Source organism: Dreissena polymorpha, chromosome 1 (assembly GCF_020536995.1).
Source record: "Dreissena polymorpha isolate Duluth1 chromosome 1, UMN_Dpol_1.0, whole genome shotgun sequence".
NCBI lineage: Eukaryota > Metazoa > Mollusca > Bivalvia > Myida > Dreissenidae > Dreissena > Dreissena polymorpha.
The window spans coordinates 92,082,302-92,102,613 of NC_068355.1; the positions used below are offsets into that span (position 1 = coordinate 92,082,302).

Genomic DNA, 20,312 nt, shown 5'->3' on the forward strand with positions numbered 1-20,312 from the left:
GTGATAACATTGCAGCCTGTGCCGTTATTAACAAGGGTTCGAGCAGACACCCAATTGTAATGGACTCGTTATGCCGTGTTGTCTGGTTAAGCGCAGTGTTTAACTTTCGTATGCCCTCTGTTTACTACCCAGGTCATTTTAATACACTAGCAGACAATGTATCCAGGCTTCATGGGCCGAACGGTATTAGGCGACTTATGGAAACGATGTCTCAGGGCGGTTTTTCTACTACTACAGCAGGTGTTTAGAAGCAATATTTTGAATGAATTGAGAAAATATCAGACTTGATTTCTTGATGAGGAAGGCCAAAGATTAGTGATACTCAGTGCTATTATTCGATAATGCTGGTAAGCATCATGATCAGTTGAAAATATGCCAGCATATCTTTAAGGAAATTGTTGAAATCATACAATTAAAGTCAGCTGTTCAGACAGATTTTAGCTCTGTGTATGAATTATACAAGGAGATTGCTCAATGCTTAAATTGGTGTTATGATGTTTTGGAACTAGCAGAATTTCACACAAGCAGCGTTTTTTTTCCCCAAAGGGGAAAGGTACCTGTACCCCTACAATTGGGAATTTTTCGAGTCGTGAAATCTTCAAATTGGGAAAAAACGAGTCGCGAAATCAATGAATTGGGAAAAATTCGAGTCGCAAAATTGATGAATTGGGAACCTTTAAAATGCATGTAATCTATCATTAGGGGCTATATTCTGCATCACAAAGCATTTTAAACTCTAGGTTTTGACAGAAAAACTACAGTACGGTTATGATATTTGGCTATCGTATCATGTCATGTGAAAATTGTGTTATTGCCACTTCAGTTAGAATGTGCCCGTCAATTGGAAAAATATCTTCCAGTGATAGGCATAAGCACTGAGGTTGCATAAAAAATAATATTAATAATTTTGTTTTAGCCCTTAAAAGTCTTACAAGCCCTGCAATGTTTCATGTGAGTTAAATTAAAAACTTAAAACTAAACAAAAACAACAACAATGGATCTTGTACTGGTTTGACATCTTTTAACAATAGACAGTGAGAATAGTCACACGTAACCAAAATGAGTTTTTAGAGTGGAATGCTTTAACAATAATTTTCAAAGGTAAGTCTTATATTTTGTTTTGATTTTTTTTCAAATCCTCAAATAAGATATTAAGATCATCTGCCATTAAATGCTTATGTATATGTTGTAAATAACTATAGGATTTTACACCCATGTCTCATTATTTTTAATTTTATGTTAAACTTTTATTTGTTTATATCCGTATCCGAATAGTTACTGTCCGGATTTGACACTTAAAAAACTATACATAGAAGTAATATGCGCATTTAACTCAATACGGTTACGTTTTTTTTAATGTCAACGAAAAATTAGTGTTGAGAAAGTTTATTGATGTAAGGAAGACTGGTCTTAGCGATGGAATTCTTTCACGGGAAATATCGATCACTCGTCGCGGTTATGTAATCCATTCACATTTTACACAGCGGTTAGAGTTGCGCCCCATTTGAAAAGTTTTGTTTACTTTCTACGCAACAATGTCCTGCGAAAATTAATGGCCGAAAATGAAAGGCTCGACAATATCAAAAGATATTCTCAGCGAAAATAAAAGGCACTGGCTATTGGGAACGGCACCTAAAATCGTTCGGAACGGTACTTATCGAGATTGGGACAGGTCCGGTGCTAAAATTGGGAAGCCTCCGGTAGGCTTTGGGAAAGGTACCGTTCCCCGGTACTAGTTAAAGAAGGAAAAAAAACGCTGACACGTAAAACATTGTTTATTGGTCATAAAACCAAGTTTTCCACATTTGAATGGTAGAAAATGTTTATTTGAGAACCATTTTTCTAGACACGTTGAAACCCTGCTGCAGCATGAGATTGAATTGAAAGAAAAGTGGGCATATCTGAACACTCTTGAAAGTGTGTTGAAAAAGTGTCAAAAGACCATAACTGAAAACAACAACCGTAAAGTTGCTGCATTTAAAATTGATATCAATTTTGTCAGCAATAGCGTTACCCACTCATATACAAACCTTGACAATAGTATTACAAGAAGCTTATAAGAATAAGTATCAAGTGATGTCAAATGTTTGGCTGTTAGCTGTGGACAGTGCTGTATTGGTCACCATGGTGATGTTTATGTTTTCATTGACGCCAAGGAAACAGACTTGCCCTACAAAGATGAAATAGCAGAAATTGTGTCTTACTGAAAGACCATAGTTTAACGTGCCCAGAAATAATTTTTCTACAAGAAGGTACCCTAGACAAATATGTATGCAGAATAGTGCTGCAACAATATACCGGTATATATATCGCAATACGCAATCCGCATATTGTATTGCGATACGATTTTCATCATACCTGTATGAAAATTCTACAAAAATTAATTCACATTTCGTCCAGAAAAGTCATTCGAAATAATGATACCAATTTAAGCAAAACAAATCGGTGTTTAGTAAAATAAATTGTTACTTAAACATGGCATTCTAAAAAGTCTATTTTACGGAGTAGAATTGTTACATGGGAGTCAGCAAGAATAGTTGAACTGTAAACTGAGCAATAAATATACTTTACCAGTTTGAATAAAATAATGACTTGGTCTCATTGTACTTACAGCATATGTATAATAAATTAATGTTAATGTCCCATGGCTTTATTGTATACACTATACAGTATACAGTACACAATTGCACTGCATGTTTAATGGGAATATCCGATGGACAAATGACAATACTAATCTTACATAACAAAATGCTTTGGAAAGCCAAAAAACAAGTTAATTGTGTTTATAAGGCATTTTGTAAAAAAGGCTAGAATTGACAAAAGGATATAACTAGAACCTAAACATACAATACAAAAGTTATGTTCATGTAATTAAGTTGGTTTTGGTGATTAGCTGGCGAGTTATAATTCTGGAACAAGTTAGCAATATATTGCAATACGGGTTTTTGAACTGACAATATATTGCAATACGGTTTCTGGCCTATTGTTGCAGCACTAATGCAAAACAGGTGAGGAAGGATACTTACATCGATTTGAGCTACAAAACTCGTATGTGTCAAAACGATTATATTCATTTGTGACGCTTGTAGTGAAAATAACGGAGATCGACAAAGACAACAATCTCAATTTCAATCAGTGTAATGATCAACAAAAGCTATTTGTTTCTTGTTTTGAAGAGGTGATACCTTGGGTGAACAACAGACTTGACTGGCGTAGTGTAATTATCGAAAAGGAGTGGCTACTAAATGTTCCCCTGGAAATTCAGAATCTTTTCCTGACTCTTTTCATCAACAAAGATACTTTACAGAAATCTAAAAATAAAGCATTTAACTTAGCAAACAAATTGTCAAAGCTCTACTGCTTATTTGATTCCGCTCTAGCAACATTCAACAAGCGTGACTGTGGAGTCATCCAGCAACTCAATACTCAAGAACTGGCAATAAACTACCATGCTCTATCAACAGTATTTAGTATTATACATGTACTACCAATTCTGGCATTACAAAAAGTCTTACATTTTGTGCAACCATAAACTCTCCAAATCTGCCACTGTAAATACAATTGAAGTTAAGAGAATGATCAGTAATTATCTAGCCAGAGACACTGGCCAGAAACACTCAGAAACTAAATATTAACAAAGCCATCAAGATTATAGTTGACAGCGCATTGATTATGGCCAAGTGTCAGTGCACTGAAAGTTGTGCTTGATCTCCTTCAACTCATCCTGTAAAGACAGTCTACACACAAGATGGGGATGAATCCAAGACAGTGGTTACAGAGATAAACCAGAGAAAGGGAGAGGCAGAAATAGCTCAGATAGATTGGCTAAACACACTGATAGGTAGAGTGAGTTGTACCCAACACATATTAAGTGTTGTCACATCTGGAGACATTGACAGCATTGTCATTCATCTTTTTGCACTTTCATTGCACTGGCCAAGAAATGAAGAAGAAACATTCCGGAGCAGCTTGTATGTGCTTCTACAGAAAAGAAAACTGGAGTTGTACAATATTACAAAGATGATAGAAACCATATAACAATGCTTTGGTTTCAGATATGCTGCAGCGAATATAGCTGTAATTTGTTGTTGTGGACAAAATGACTTTGTGCCGAAAAGGAATGGTATGACACATGAAAGGTGGATGTCTACTTGCCTCAACATCCCTGGAGCTGTGAAGGATATTCTACATTACTCAAATTTCAAGGAATGTGGCACACCTTCATCAGCAAACCTTGACCATAGCCTATTCTTCAAAGTCGTCAAAAATATGTACTGTCCAAACAGTTTCAACCCCGATCATCTGACATTAGCAGAATTTAGACAGATGACCTTCAAAATGCCTGGAAAAGTATTCAGACATCCAACATCATGGATGCCTCCAAAGGAGGCTCTGCAAAGTTTGTGTGAACTTGTGCAATGTCAGGTTGACTACTTGTTCACCTCCTTTGACCACGGATCAGAGCTGCCGAACTTCTTTAACAAGGGCCAAATTTGTCACAAAACCAGGTTTTCAATTTGAAAAAAAGTCGGATAGGGAGACAATTCAAAATGTGCATTGTTAAGATCTATTTTTACTCGTGGCAACCTTGATTTCAATTTGAAAACAAGAGGGCCATGATGGCCCTGAATCGCTCAGCTGACTAACCAAATACAATCCCAACCCAGATTTCATCAAGATAAACATTTTGACCAAATTTAATAAAGATTAGATGAAAACTGTGACCAATATTGTCTACACAAGGTTTTTCTATTATTTAACCTATTGACCTAGTTTTTGACCCGCGGTGACCCAAATACAATCCCAACTCAGATTTCAACAAGATAAACATTCTGATCAAATTTTATAAAGATTGGATGATAACTGTGACCTCTATTGTCTACACAAGGTTTTTCTATTATTTGACCTAGTGACCTAGTTTTTGACCCCAGATGACCCAAATACAATCCCAACCCAGATTTCATCAAGATAACCATTCTGACCAAATTTCATAAAGATTGGATGAAAACTGTGACCTCTATTGTCTATACATTGTTTTTCTATTATTTGACCTAGTGACCTAGTTTTTGACCTAGTGACCAAGTTTTTGACCCAAGATGACCCAAATACAATCCCAACCTAGATTTCATCAAGATTAACATTCTGACCGAATTTCATAAAGATTGGATGAAAACTATGACCTCTACTGTCTACACAAACAAATTGTTTACGGTTTTTCTATTATTTGACCTAGTGACCTAGTTTTAGACCTCAGATGACCCAAATACAATCCCAACCCAGATTTCATCAAGATAATTATTCTGACCAAATTTCATAAAGATTGGATGAAAACTGCGACCTCTATTGTCTACACAAGGTTTTTCTATTATTTGACCTAGTTTTTGACCTAGTGAGCTAGTTTTTGACCCCAGATGACCCAAATACAATCCCAACCCAGATTATATCAAGATTAACATTCTGACCAAATTTCATAAAGATTGGATGAAAATGTGACCTCTACTGTATACACAAGGTTTTTTCTATTATTTGACCTAGTTTTTGACCTTGTGACATAGTTTTTGACCCCAGATGACCCAAATACAATCCCAACCCAGATTTCATCAAGATAAACATTCTGACCAAATTGTATAAAGATTGGATGAAAACTGCAACCTCTATTGTCTACACAAGGTTTTTTCTATTATTTGACCTAGTTTTTGACCTAGTGACCTAGTTTTTGACCCCATATGACCCATAAACAATCCCAACCCAGATTTCATCAAGATAAACATTCTGATCAAATTTCATAAAGATTGATGAAAACTGTGACCTCTACTGTCTACACAAACAAATTGTTGACGGATGCACGCACACACGCACGCACGCACATACGGACGCCGGACATCACACGGTCACATAAGCTCACCATGTCACTTCATGACAGACGAGCTAAAAAAAGTCTGATAAAGGGAGACCAACTCAAAATGTGCATTGTTACTAATTGTTCAAAGTTACCACCCTTGTTTCAAAATCAATCTATTTTTAGTCGTGGCGACCTTGACAATGAAGGTATTTACGTAATTCTTTCGCGTGACACACCGTCCAATGATGGTGAACAAATGTGCCAAATGATTTTATAATCTCACAATAAATGACATAGTTATGGCTTGGACAAGCTCATTTATGGCCATTTTTGACCTTTGAACTCAAAGTGTGACCTTGACCTTGGAGACACCGACGTAATTCTTTCGCGCGACACACCATCTAATGATGGTGATCAAATGTGCCAAATGATTTAAATATCTCAAAGTTATGGCCCGGACAAGCTTGTTCCGCCCGCCAGCCAGCCCGCCCGCCCGCCGACATTCGCCAATCTTATAACCAGTTTTTTCCTACGGAAAACCTGGTTAAAAAAGGGTGTCAAACCAAAAATGAACATGGAGTCATACAGTATGACTTTGGATCTACATCAACGACAGACAAAGAAGACCTGGTAAGGATTCACGAAGATAATCTGATGACAACAATACGTCGAGCAAAACGCAACATGCGCAGAAATGAAGTCTTCATGCCCAACAAAGATGTCGGACAGAAGCGAAGACCGAAGATGTCAACACCAAAGTAAGTCAAGTATATATGAAGGGTTCCAGTTGCTGGCGCCTGGGGGCCACAATTGCCGTTCGGCCATTGTGGTTAGAAGAAGACGTATTGTCTTCCATTGGCACTTTGTCTTCAAGAAGGAATAAACCTGCTTCAAAACAAATTTTTCAAGTAAAATTCAGGAATGAGATGACGTTCTACGAATGGCGTCATGAAGTGATTGTTTGATGCATGATAGCACTTACACTGCTTCACAAGTTTTTCAAGCCATTAGAAATTCTTTGAGAGGAACAGCTCGAAAACTTGTTTCTTTGGGTGACTCAGCCTCTTTTGATTTGATTTTCCAAAAACTAGATTTTAATTTTGTTGAGCCTGCCCGTAAGGGTATTACCATGAAAGAATTTTTCAATGCGTCCCAAAAGTCTGAAGAAACTGTTACTTCATTTGGGTGTAGGTTGGAGGCCATTCTGGAACAGGCGTTTGAAGGTGGTCACCTTCCTCGCTCAGCAAAGAATGAGCTGATGTGCAAGCTCTTGTGGTCAGGCCTTCCCTCAGAGGCATTAAAGAGCAGCACTTGGCATAAACTCGATTCATCCCAACAATATGACCAGCTGCAAGGGATATCCGGCAGGTTTAAAGAGAACTTAAGTTGTCTGACCCTCCAAAAACTAGGACCCATTCGAATGTTATAATCAACCTCCGGAAATGCAAAAACAACTCAGAGATTTAGAGGTAAAGTTCAATTCTCTGGTTACAGGGATTCAGTCCAATGTAGACAAGCGGTTAAATGATATAATGAAGAAACTCTACTCAATGTCTTTACAGCTTTCTTTTTCGCAGGCGCCCGAGGTCCAGCAATCTTTGTACCCTCCATATTCTACCTTGCAGCAGTACTGAAAAACCCAACAGTGCTCGCGGGCCATGTAATGGCTACCGAGGCAGGGGAAGAATCAGGTACCCAAAAGTTTAACCACCTCTGTTAGCGGCCGCCCAGAGGTAGGTGAATATCAAGGCCATTCCAATTTTTCATATGTTTCCCAAACAAGTTGTTCTGTTGCAGATCGTTTGGTCAGTGATTCTAATTGAACCAATATAGTTTTTCATTCAGTTCCTTCTGTTGCTTTAATGGATACTGGTTCCATGGTTTCTACATCATCATATTCATTTTACCAGTCTCTTCCCATTTTATACATAGATGGTGACGTCACTACCTTATTGTCACCTCTATACTAAAACACATCACATTCCCCTGGTTTGGGGAATTATGCTTCCGCCAAAGTAGTTCTGCATAGGAATGAAAATGTTAATAATGAAAGAAAAATAGTTTTTTATTGTGTGTTTAAAACGGAATGTTGTTTAAAGAAATGTTTTTTAATTTTAATTATGTTTAAATGTGATTTTGAATCTCTTCTAAGACTGATAGCGTTTATCAGAAGCACGATTACCTGACCTAATTTCGCTTTTCACTCGTAAAAGAATTGCTACCCACAATTCCTTTCGTGTTAGTACACAGGTCAGTAAGACCGGTGTGTACACAATGCAGGGATCAAGCTAGACTCCAATTTTTGGGAGAAGTCACTTCTCCCTCAGCTCTGGAGAGGGAGAAGTGAGGCAGTTTTAGGGAGAAGTGGATCTTTTGCGATCACCAATAGACCATTATGAACCATGACCCAGAGGTTTCACTGGCCCAAAAAAAGTTGTTGCCACTTTTTCGCAGTGTGAAAACTGTCTGTTATTCCAACCTTATAAATATGAACAATCATTTAGGACAATTATTAAAAGAAGCTTTACTACATTACATTAATGTCATTGACTGTATTATCACTTGAAAAATTATGGTTATACATAAAAAACTATAAGTACCTTCATAAGTCATACCTTCATAAGTCTTACTAAGCTTTATTTGTATATAAATAACTTTTGTCATCTTGATAAACAACACAGATAACCAAAATAATATAATAATGTTAACATCAATGTAACAGTATGTTGCAAAAATGTTTTAAAATTAACTATTTAATTTTAAACATAGAATCACACCAATTTACATCATTTGAAAGGGAAAAAGAAAACATCAGAAAATAAAGCATCTCACTTCATATTGTTTAACAGTTATATTTGGTCATTTGGACATGATATACATCAGCTTTGACAGCTTCTGTTGTTAAAACGTTTTCTGTAAGTGGTGGATGATTTCTAGGCTCAAATAAATGAATGTTTTTCAAGCATATTTCTTGACAGAAAGGCCCAGATAATTGCCACCATCCATTCTAGTTGCCTGAAATATCATAAAACATAGTTTTACAAACTATCAACAACAAACCAACACATAAATGTCCCTATCTTTAAATGTCCGAATTTTTAACATATCCCAAATATAGTACGAGTGAATGGTATACTTTTTATTTCCGAAATTGTTGGTTTCTCAATCAAACTTTACCTTTCCCAAAATATTATAATAATGAAACTAATAAACAGAAATGCTAACAAATTCCTGTTGAAACAAGATTTCATGTGTTTTTGTGGAGAAATTGTTTTTGTTAAATGCTTTTGCCAGGCCCGTGGTATTGACAGTAACTATTGACTAAATGGTAAAGAAATAGCGGCCCTAATAATCGTTATAATTTTTTATCGTGGTGAGAGTTTGTCACAGTGTTACTTTATTTATTGCTCACTATCATAAAGGCGCCGTTCATCAGATAATAACCCCCAAAAAACTTGACAATAGCAGTAAAAACATTGTTTGTAACACTTACACGCTTCAGTGATTTCACTCTGCTTGGTCAAGAGATTCCTGCCAAATACCCGAATGACGAGCGCTGTAAATGGTTGCTTATCAATTTTCAATAGGTAATTTACTACGCCAGGGGGCGGAGTTTTGTCGATTCGGTCAGTTGATTGACTTTGGCGTGTATTCGGTAATAAACAGAAGCCACTTAGCGCTGCGGATATGATAATTGCCAGATTTTAGGGCGAAGTGATATCTCCGGTGCTTTTGATCCGGGTGATTAAAGGGAAGCCACGACGATATAATCAACGAAATCGCCCAGTTGCTTCATCCCTGCAATGGTCTCTTCCAAATAGACCTCCTCTCTGTGATAGATCCAACTTGGGTATTGATTTAAATGGTTCTGTTGCAAATGGAAACCAGTTAGAAATACTTGGTTTTATTGAAACCTCCATTTCTATTCCATTGTTGAATTTTGATTTAGCTTTGCCTGTTTTAGTTGTTCCAGACACCCAGTCTAGTCGATTTTGTCCTGTTATTTTGGGTACTAATATCATTTGTGGATGTTAGTCTGTCGCAGCTAAGCTAGAGCCACCTGATGCTTGGCAGATGGCCTTTGACACTTTGGTTTGTAAACCAGCAACTGTTTTTTCCAACAATGAATACACAGTTGAAGTGAAACCTTATGAGTCATTTAGTGGTACTGTAAGAGGGATTATGAAAAACATTCATAAGTTGTCACCGAAAATCTTTCAGATAGTCCTTTGATTTTCAGACTCATGTGGTAAAACTTCCACAACATGGTAGGTATGCAAAGATTCCTGTAAGAGTGTGTAAAAAAACTAAACGCAAAGTGTGACAGAAAGACAGACAGAAAGACGGACGGACGGTCCGATAACTATATGCCCTCCTTTGGGGCCATAATAAAAGTTCCAGTAATATTGTAAAATGCACAGTTTATTACTTAGTTGTGATCAAAATCATCTAATCATAAAAATAACCTGACAATAACTCATTTTAATGCAAATAAATGGTGAATTGTAAAAATTTCCAATCCTTGTATGATCTATAAAGTTAATATTTTTCCCTAAAAATTATGTTGTCTTTTGTTCCTTTATAGGTAACAGTGATGTATAGTGCAACAGAGAGATTTAAAATCATAACTGAACAGACTGTGCAGAACAGACTGCAATCAAAGCACTGATGAATGGAAAAGGACCAGAAACAGTAATGAAACATCTCTCAAAAGGTTGTAAATACAGGTCAGCAATGACAAAATGTGTAAGCAAGGACATAAGGCCAAAAAAAAAGGTCTGTTTCAGGTCACACGACCTTGTCTCCCCAATCGGTGACGACCCTCAATTTTGGGGTCACAAAAAAAAAACATATTATTATTATTCTTTTTTTTCCATTTTCGTTCATGTAAGATGTAATATCAAGCAAACAAAGCATATGTATACATGTATTTAGTATTAAAAGCTTTATAAGTAGCCTTCCATTTTAGTACCAAAAATAACCAAAAACAAAATCCCTACCTACCAACCGTTTTTTTTCCCCAAGGAGACCAGAAACAGACCAATTTTTTTTGGCCAATAACTACAAGAAGTGTCAAAATTGTCAAATCGGTCAGAAAAAGAATTTAAAGTGAACTCTGAAAACGATTTAATGAACTTTAAGTTAGAGATCAATCCAAAATTATCAGAACAAAAGATCAAACTCTAGCAGCTATCATCAGCTGTGTTATCAGTGACAAACAAAAAAGCATGGCTCAAATTGTTGTTGCTGTTGGTGTGATGTTGTATGCCAGATGTCAGCTGCTGAATCTTTTTCAATAGACCAATTCAAATAAGCATCTGTATAATCCTGCACTCATGATCATCCAGACGCTTTTCTTAACAATAGGGCCTGAAAGGCCCAAAGTCGCTCACCTGAGAGGAAAGGAACTGACCTGTTCTGTGCAGCACAAGATGTCATTAGAACAAAATGTTCTTACCAACTTTCATGACTAGTGAACACCCTGGCAGCCACGTTTTTCAACAGACCACAACCATTTTCATAGACATCCAAGATATCATTTAAACAAATATTCTGACAAAGTTTCATGAAGATTCATGAATTCATATAAGGAAAAATGCCCTGCCCCCTGGTGGCCATGTTTTTGAAGCAACTGGAACCATTTTTGAACTTGTCCAAGATATCATTGGGACAAATCTTCTGACAAAGTTTCATGATGATCGGAAAATAAATGTGGCCTCTAGAGTGTTAACAAGGTTTTACTATAGCCATATAAGGAAAAATGCCCTGCCCCCTGGCGGCCATGTTTTTCAACCAACCGGCATCATTTTTTAACTCGTTCAAAATATTATTGGGATGAATTTTCTGACCAAGTTTCATGAAGATCGGACAATAAATGTGGTCTCAAGAGTGTTAACAAGATTTAACTATAGCCATATATAGCCATATAAGGAACAAGATGTGTTTGTAAAACACAATGTCCCCCTATATGATGTTTGACATTGTAGGATGACCTTGACCTTGTGAAGGATGACCTTGACCTTGACCTTTCACCACTCAAAATGTGCAGCTCCATGAGATACACATGCATGCCAAATATCAAGTTGCTATCTTCAATATTGCAAAAGTATTCATAAAATAAGCGATTTGGGCCACATATATTTGACCTCTGACCTTGAAGGATGACCTTGACCTTCACCACTCAAAATGAGCAGCTCCATGAGATGCACATGCATGCCAAATATCAAGTTGCTATCTTCAATATTGCAAAAGTATTCATAAAATGAGCTATTTTGGTCACATATAATTGACCTCTGACCTTGAAGGATGACCTTGACCTTGACCTTTCACCACTCAAAATGTGCAGCTCCATGAGATACACATGCATGCCAAATATCAAGTTGCTATCTTCAATATTGCAAAAGTATTCATAAAATGAGCGATTTTGGCCACATATATTTTACCTCTGACCTTGAAGGATGACCTTGACCTTGACCTTTCACCACTAAAAATGTGCAGCTTCATGAGATACACATGCATGCCAAATATGAAGTTGCCATCTTCAATATAGCAAAAGTTATTGCAAAATGTTAAAGTTGGCGCAAACAGACAGACAGACCAACAGACCAACAGACAGACAGGGCAAAAACAATATGTCCACCACTACTAAAGTGGGGGACATGAAAATGCCCCGCCCCCTGGGGCCATGTTTTTAAAGCAACCGAAACCATTTTCGAGCTTATCCAAGATATCATTGGGACCATTCTTCTGACTTAATTTCATGAATATCGGAAAATAAATGTGGCCCCTATTGTGCTAACAAGGTTTTACTATAGCCATAAAAGGAAAAATGCCCTGCCCCCTGGCCGCCATGTTTTTAACCAACCGGCACCATTTTCGAACTCGTCAAATATATTATTGGGATGAATTTTCTGACCAAGTTTCATGAAGATAGGACTATAAATGTGGCCTCTAGAGTGTTAACAAGATTTTACTATAGCCATATACAGCCATATAAGAAAAAATGCCCCACCCCTTTGCAGCCATGTTTTCAAGCAAAGGTAACCATTTTTGAACTCATCCAAGATATCAATGGGACAAATCTTCTGAGCAAGTTTCATGAAGATCGGAAAATAAATGTGGCCTCTAGAGTGTTAATAAGGTTTTGCTATAGCCATATAAGGAAAAATGCCCTGCCCCCTGGCGGCCATGTTTTTCAACCAACCGGCATCATTTTTGAACTCGTCCAAAATATTATTGGGATGAATCTTCTGACCAAGTTTCATGAAGATTGGACAATAAATGTGGTCTCTAGAGTGTTAACAAGATTTTACTATAGCCATATATAGCCATGTAAGGAAAAATGCCCCGCCCCCTGGTGGCCATGTTTTTAAAGCAATTGAAGCCATTTCCGAACTCATCTAAGATATCATTGGGACCATTCTTCTGACGAAATTTCATGAAGATAGGAAAATAAATGTGGCCTCTATAGTGTTAACAAGGTTTTACTATAGCCATATAAGGAAAAATGCCCAGCCCCCTGGCGGCCATGTTTTTCAACCAACCGGCACCGTTTTGGAACTCGTCCAATATATTATTGTGATGAATTTTTTTACCAAGTTTCATGAAGATTGGAAAATAAATGTGGCCTCTAGAGTGTTAACAAGATTTTACTATAATAACCATATACAGCCATTTAAGGAAAAATGCCCGGCCCCTTGGCAGCCATGTTTTTCAAGCAAAGGTTACCATTTTTGAACTCATCCAAGATATTATTGGGGAAAATCTTCTGAGCAAGTTTCATGAAGATCGGAAAATAAATGTGGCCTCTAAGGTGTTAACAAGGTTTTACTATAGCCATATAAGGAAAAATGCCCCGCCCCCTGGCGGCCATGTTTTTCAACCAACCGGCATCATTTTCGAACTCGTCCAAGATATTATTGGAATTAATCTTCTGACCAAGTTTCATGAAGATCGGACAGTAAATGTGGCCTCTAGAGTGTTAACAAGATTTTTTAATAGCCATATATAGCCATACAAGGAAAGATGCCACGCACCTTGGCAGCCATGTTTTTCAAGCAAACGTAACCATTTTCGAACTCATCCAAGATATCATTGAGACCAATCTTCTGACCAAATTTCATGAAGATTGGACAATAAATGTGGCCTCTAGAGTGATTACAAGGCAAATGTTGACGCCGGACGCCGCACAAGGGACAACGCACAACGGAAAAAAGGCAATCGCAAAAGCTCCCCATGAGCACGTTGTGCTCAGGTGAGCTAAAAATCGACCCGACGAAATTTGCAGAACTGGGGGCTCTTCATTTCCTGATTACATTGCTGTGTACTCAGACGTGAATACTGACATGACACAATGGAAGATAAGTTTTCTATTAAGAATTGTTTTCATCGCTAGAGTGGAAAGATAATTTAACTGGTGTACCAGATTTTGACATTGAAAAACTTAAACATTACTTGATAGAAAGCTGGGAAGTCTTTTGACAAAGGAAGTGTCAGAGCTTACAAGTCGTTGAAAACATTTAAATATTTGGAGGAAGGATTTGTCCAGAGACTGCAACATGCGGAGACATTCGTAGCAAACACAAAGGTGAAACAGTTCATGGCAAAGTACTTAATCTTACCAAGATAAGGCCTACCAGATGTTCATAGCCCTTGAGGAGACTGGCGTCCCCATTGGAGGTTCATGAGCTTGCGTTGCAGGGTAAATAAAATCTTAGCTATGCATCATTTTAAACAAACACTTTACGTATCCTTTGTAAATCTTCTCACTTTATTACTGTATCACATTGTACTGCACATTTCTTGCCAAAATAATTATTGATTTGTGAAAGGGGCTGTTCTCTCAAATCAGATGTGACAATTCTGTTACTTCTACTACTAAAACCATGGTCATGAACTGTACAGTTTTATTTTAATTGATATGTTTATGTATTGAACACATAATTATATTTACAGAATTCTTACTGTAGAATTTCTAAATGATCAATATAAATATTTATTTGTTAACTGCAGGGGAGGCGAAGCATGCATTCATATTGCAGTGATCATGTTTGCTGTTGAGGATTTCATCGCCAAGGGCTTGCACTAAGAAATAAAATGTGGAACCGGATACCATCCATAACATAAGAATAGTTAAGTATTTTTTTCACTAATCTTGTAGGCCTAAAAAAATAATTTATTTTTGAACAGGCCATTTTCATGATATACATCTGCAATTGTTACTCTCCTTTACTTCCTTCATTAAGAAGTATTTACAAGGTATATAATGTACTTGTAGAATCTGCATACATTTTCTGTGTCATGATATTGTTTTATGTTAGATTATTCATTTATATTTGCTTGCAATCCATAGTTGTAGTTTAGCAATTTTGAACATATGATTAACAAAAAGAGTTCTATATAAATTTGGAATAAAATAACAATAGTAAAACATATTAAAATGGTTTCACCTTTTAAATTTTCACAAAAATATTTCAGAGGTTTATTTTTTAACTTTAATCCTAATTTTCTCTTCACTTTTTGTCCTTAAATATTTATCATAAATCATTTAAATCATTTTTTTACTTTCAGGCAAGCTCATGGAAAACAACTAAAAAACCAAGTGACTTTTGCTTGCATCGATTTTGATCCAGAACAGGCCGGAGACCGACAGGTTGATCAGGTCAGGAAGAATCAGCTGGTACAAGCATTGAAAAGAAGATATTCAAGGTGTAATTTTCTTAAATATCAAACTGTTTCTGGCACTGCTTCATGTAAGACTGTGCCAACAGGCAGAGAACATTCCATTGATGAATACACTATAAACATTTTTCCTCTATCTGTAATGGACATTAGTGTCACGAGTGAGGCAGTCAAACAGGAGTTCTCCTCAAAGTGACTGTCAACCACGACAACGAAGAAAAGAAAAGTTGTAATATACCGTATTTATTTACAATTATTAGTTTATATTAATTAAATTATCACAACTGGTTTATTTCATTACTTGAAAAAAGTTAAGTTTTCATATTTTCAGTATATTCAGTAATAAATTTTACTGGGTATGTCTACCAGGCAACTACCAGTTAACTATAAATAACGCCAGTAGATTGATCATCATCGTCACGTGGTAAACCCAGGAATGCAAATTGTGCATGCGTATTGAATTGTATATATTTTATATATAATAGTATCAATCTACTTGTGTTACTTATAGTGTGTATATTGTTATGTCACCTATTTTCGCGATGTACTTTCGATTTCACATCGCGAAATTTTATTACCGAATATACTGAAAATATGAACTTTTTTCAAGTAATGTAATATACCAATCGTGATATTTTAATCAATCGAGGGGTGAACGGAAGACTGTTGTAACTCATAATAAATAAAGAAGGAGATACAACAGTTTTCAGTTCAGCCCTCGCAATATAAACTAATAATTGTAAAAACTACGTTTTTTTTACAACTTTTCTTTTTTTTTGTCATTCGTGGTTGACGGTCACTTTAAAGCCGGAACACATACGGCAGCTGGAACGCCTGACCATTGGCCAGTCTGACAGTGCAAGATGGTAGAAGGCGAAGCAATACCGACTTGCGGCCTCAAATTTCCATAAAGTGTTCACGATGAAAGCGACTACAAACTCCAAAGAGACCCTGGAAACCCTGCTGTGCAAGACTGTAAGGCAGACACCAGCGATGGGCTTCGGAATTGCTAAAGAAGAGGAGGCAGCCCAACGCTACACCAGTGCACCGGGGATCAAGCTCATGTAGCGAGGCCTTGTTGTTGATGCTAAATACCAGTATTAAGGGGCCTCTGTTGACAGGGTGTCCAAGGATTGTAGTAGAATTGTTGAAATAACAAGCAAATTCGTTGAATTGATATCCCCCGCCAATATGCTTCTGGACACAAAAGTGTTATATTTGACACTCAAAAAAGCATTTTTGCAAGATACAAAGGGCCATAACTCCATTATTAACAGATGGTGTACAATGCCATTTGGCATGAATCATCCTCTGATCCATATATATACTCATTCCAAGTTTCAATGAAATCCGCCAAAGCACTTCCAAGATATGGCTCCGGACGGACGGAAAGACGGACGGACAGACAACGCCAAAACAATATCCCACCGCCTATGGCGGGGGATAAAAAACCCTCAGTCAGCCTGGAAAATGAGTAGAGACAGTGCTGTGAGCAAGAGCTGTCTCCATCGGAAGACATATGCCCCTGAAACTCTTTTTCTAAACCTAAACGCAGATTTTGTCACCTAAATATAGACTCTAAGTTCAAGATTAGGTCAAAGGGGTCAAAATTATGGAAAGGCCTTGACCATGTACACATGCATACCAAATATGAAGGTTACATCTGAAGCCACATAGAAGTTATGAGCATTTATCGAAACCTAAATGCAAAAGTCTGACGGACAGACGGACCGACAGACAGACAGAAAGACGGACAGTGCGATGACTTTATGCCCACCTTCATGCCAAAGTGTTTGAAATTCAATGAAAACAAGGGCTGTTTGTAAAACATGCATGCCCCCCATATGGGCTGTCCGTTGTAGTGGCAGTCATTGTGTGAATACGATTTTTGTCACTGTGACCTTGACCTTGTGACCTGAAAATCAATTGGGGTCATCTGCGAGTCACTATCAATGTACCTATGAAGTGTCATGATCCTAGGCAAAAGCGTTCTTGAGTTATCATCCGAAAATCATTTTACTATTTCGGGTCACCGTGACCTTGACCTTTGACCTTGTGACCTCAAAATCAATAAGGGTCATCTGCAAGTCATGATCAATCTACCTATGAAGTTTCATGATCCTAGGCGTATGCCTTCTTGAGTTATCATCCGAAAACCATTTTACTAGTTCGGGTCACCGTGACCTTGACCTTTGACCTAGTGACCTCAAAATCAATAGGGATCATCTGCAAGTCATGATCAATCTACCCATGAAGTTTCATGATCCTAGGCGTATGCGTTCTTGAGTTATCATCCGGAAACCATTTTACTATTTCGGGTCACCGTGACCTTGACCTTTGACCTAGTGACCTCAAATTCAATAGGGGTCATCTGCAAGTCATGATCAATCTACCCATGAAGTTTCATGATCCTAGGCGTATGCGTTCTTGAGTTATCATTCAAAAACCATTTTACTATTTCTGGTCACCGTGACCTTGACCTTTGACATAGTGACCTCAAAATCAATAGGGGTCATCTGCGAGTCATGATCAATGTATCTACGAAGTTTCATGATCCTAGGCCCAAGCGTTCTTGAGTTATCATCCGGAAACCACCTGGTGGACGGACGGACGGACGGACCGACCGACATGAGCAAAGCAATATACCCCCTCTTCTTCGAAGGGGGGCATAATAAAGTAGCCGCCTCAAATTGGAATTTTGCAAATAAATACACGAACTGAAGACTTATTGAAGACGCTACCATTGCCGGATATCGATCGGTAATAAAATGCAAAATACAAATTAATTATATGAATATTCAGGACACATTATGCAACATCCAATGAAAATATTGCTACAGATTTTCAAAACTACTCCGTATTTATTATTTAGTATAATCATGGCACACATTTTTGATAGTGACTCTGACGATTCAGAGTTTTCTGGCTTTGGGTCTTCTGACATTGATTTGCCACTTGATGAGAGTGATGACGTTTCGTTTAGCGATGATGACGCACCAGTCGTCATATCTGATGATGCCACTTGGACACAGGACTAGTCACCGATTGTGGTATGTATCTGAACATAATAATAATGATAATAATAATAACAATGATTGTAATAATATGATCAAAATAATTTTTAGTGCCGGATCAAAAAAACATTCCATACATTCATATATCAATCCTTTCAGCAATTGATGAGTCACTCGGCCCATCAATCAATTTATCAAATAATAAATCAGTCCATCAATCAACCAGTCCATCAATCAATCAACCAATCAATCAAAGTATGTCCAGTAAATAGGTGAGCTTTACAAAGTATTTAGTTATCTATTTTGCTTACAGATGCGCGAGTTCACAGAACAGTCGGGGCCTCAGCTGGAGGGCAAGGTGGACCAGGCGACAGGCTCACCACTTGACTACTTCTTCATCCTCTTTCCAGTCGCTCTGCTCCAGCTGCTGGTTGGTTATACCAACGCCTACGCAGCCTTCTGCATGGCAAGGGATGGTACGGACACCTCATGGGCTGAAGTCACAGAGACAGAGATGCGGGCCTTCCTCGGCATCAACATTCTGATGGGGATTGTGCAGATGCCGACAACAGACATGTACTGGTCCAGCTACATGTTTTTTGGGCTGCGAGGAGTGCAGTTGACCATGATACGGAACCGATACTGCAAGATCCTCCGGTACTTCCATGCATCTGACAGGGGCCTTGAGCCACCCAGAGGATCTAACAACTATGACCTGCTTTTAAAGATCCGCCAGGTGATAGACACTCTACTTCAGACATTCAGGAACTCCTATGTATTGTCTCGTGATGTGGCAGTGGATGAAGCGATGATCGGATACACAGGACGCTTATCCTTTTGACAATACATGCCTGCGAAACCGATCAAGTGTGGCATCAAGTGCTGGATGCATTGCGATTCCAGATCAGGATACCTTGCCAATTTTGAAGTTTACCTGGGACGTGACCGTAACAATGTGGAGCATGGACTGGCCTACAATGTTGTCATGAGACTCGCACGATTTATTAGGAATACATTCAGATGGGTCTTCTTTAACAATTTCTTCACTGGACTTCCTCTGGTGAAATCCCTTCTCCAAAATGGACTGTATTCATGTGGCACAGTGAGGTGCAATCGGAAGGGATTTCCCCAACAGCTGAAGAAGCCAGCAGCTCTTCGGCAAAGAGGTGACTCGCAAGTCCTGCAGCTTGGGGACAGCAACATCACGGTCTCTGTCTGGATGGACCGCAAGCCCGTTCACCATTTGTCCAGCCTAAGTGACCCCACCGAGATTTGTGATGCAACCCGTCGATCTGGCCAGAACATCCTCCATCTACAACAGCCCCACTCAGTTGCAGCCTACAACAGGTCTATGGGAGGTGTTGATCTGCATGACCAGCTGCGTGCCAAGTACCCATCAGGCCGGAATTCGAAGAAATGGTGGCGGTACCTCTTCTGGTTTCTACTGGATTCGGCTATTGTGAATAGCTACGTCCTCTACAAGGAGTGGTCCACCAGGGAAACCATGAAAAGGAGGTACACGCATCTCGACTTACGGAGGGAGCTGTTGAAGGAGCTTATTGGTAGCTACCGGAAGCGCAAGCACAGCGATAGGGATGATGCTGTGGACAGGCCAGCGTTGATGCCCGTAGAGAACATCGTAGGTCCCAGGAATGTGCGGCTCAATGCGAAGCGTACAACATGCAAGTACCACAAAACCAGGGTTGGACACCGCAGTGACACTGTATAACTATGGATGCGAAGTTTGCAATGTACACCTGTGTAAGGAGTGCCAC

The 20,312-nt window shown here is 38.3% G+C and overlaps 1 protein-coding gene across 1 annotated transcript; it reads left to right on the forward strand.

The window, feature by feature from the left end:
• Positions 1–19,384: 19,384 nt before the first annotated feature.
• On the forward strand, positions 19,385–20,312 carry LOC127837102 (piggyBac transposable element-derived protein 4-like). The gene has a single exon (XM_052363971.1). It carries the CDS (start codon positions 19,385–19,387, stop codon positions 20,264–20,266), a length of 882 nt encoding a protein of 293 aa, XP_052219931.1. The 3' UTR covers positions 20,267–20,312.

Coding starts and splice junctions, on each gene's coding strand:
- LOC127837102 (XM_052363971.1), top strand. CDS start 19,385: ATGCCTGCGAAACCGATCAAGTGTGGCATCAAGTGCTGGATGCATTGC.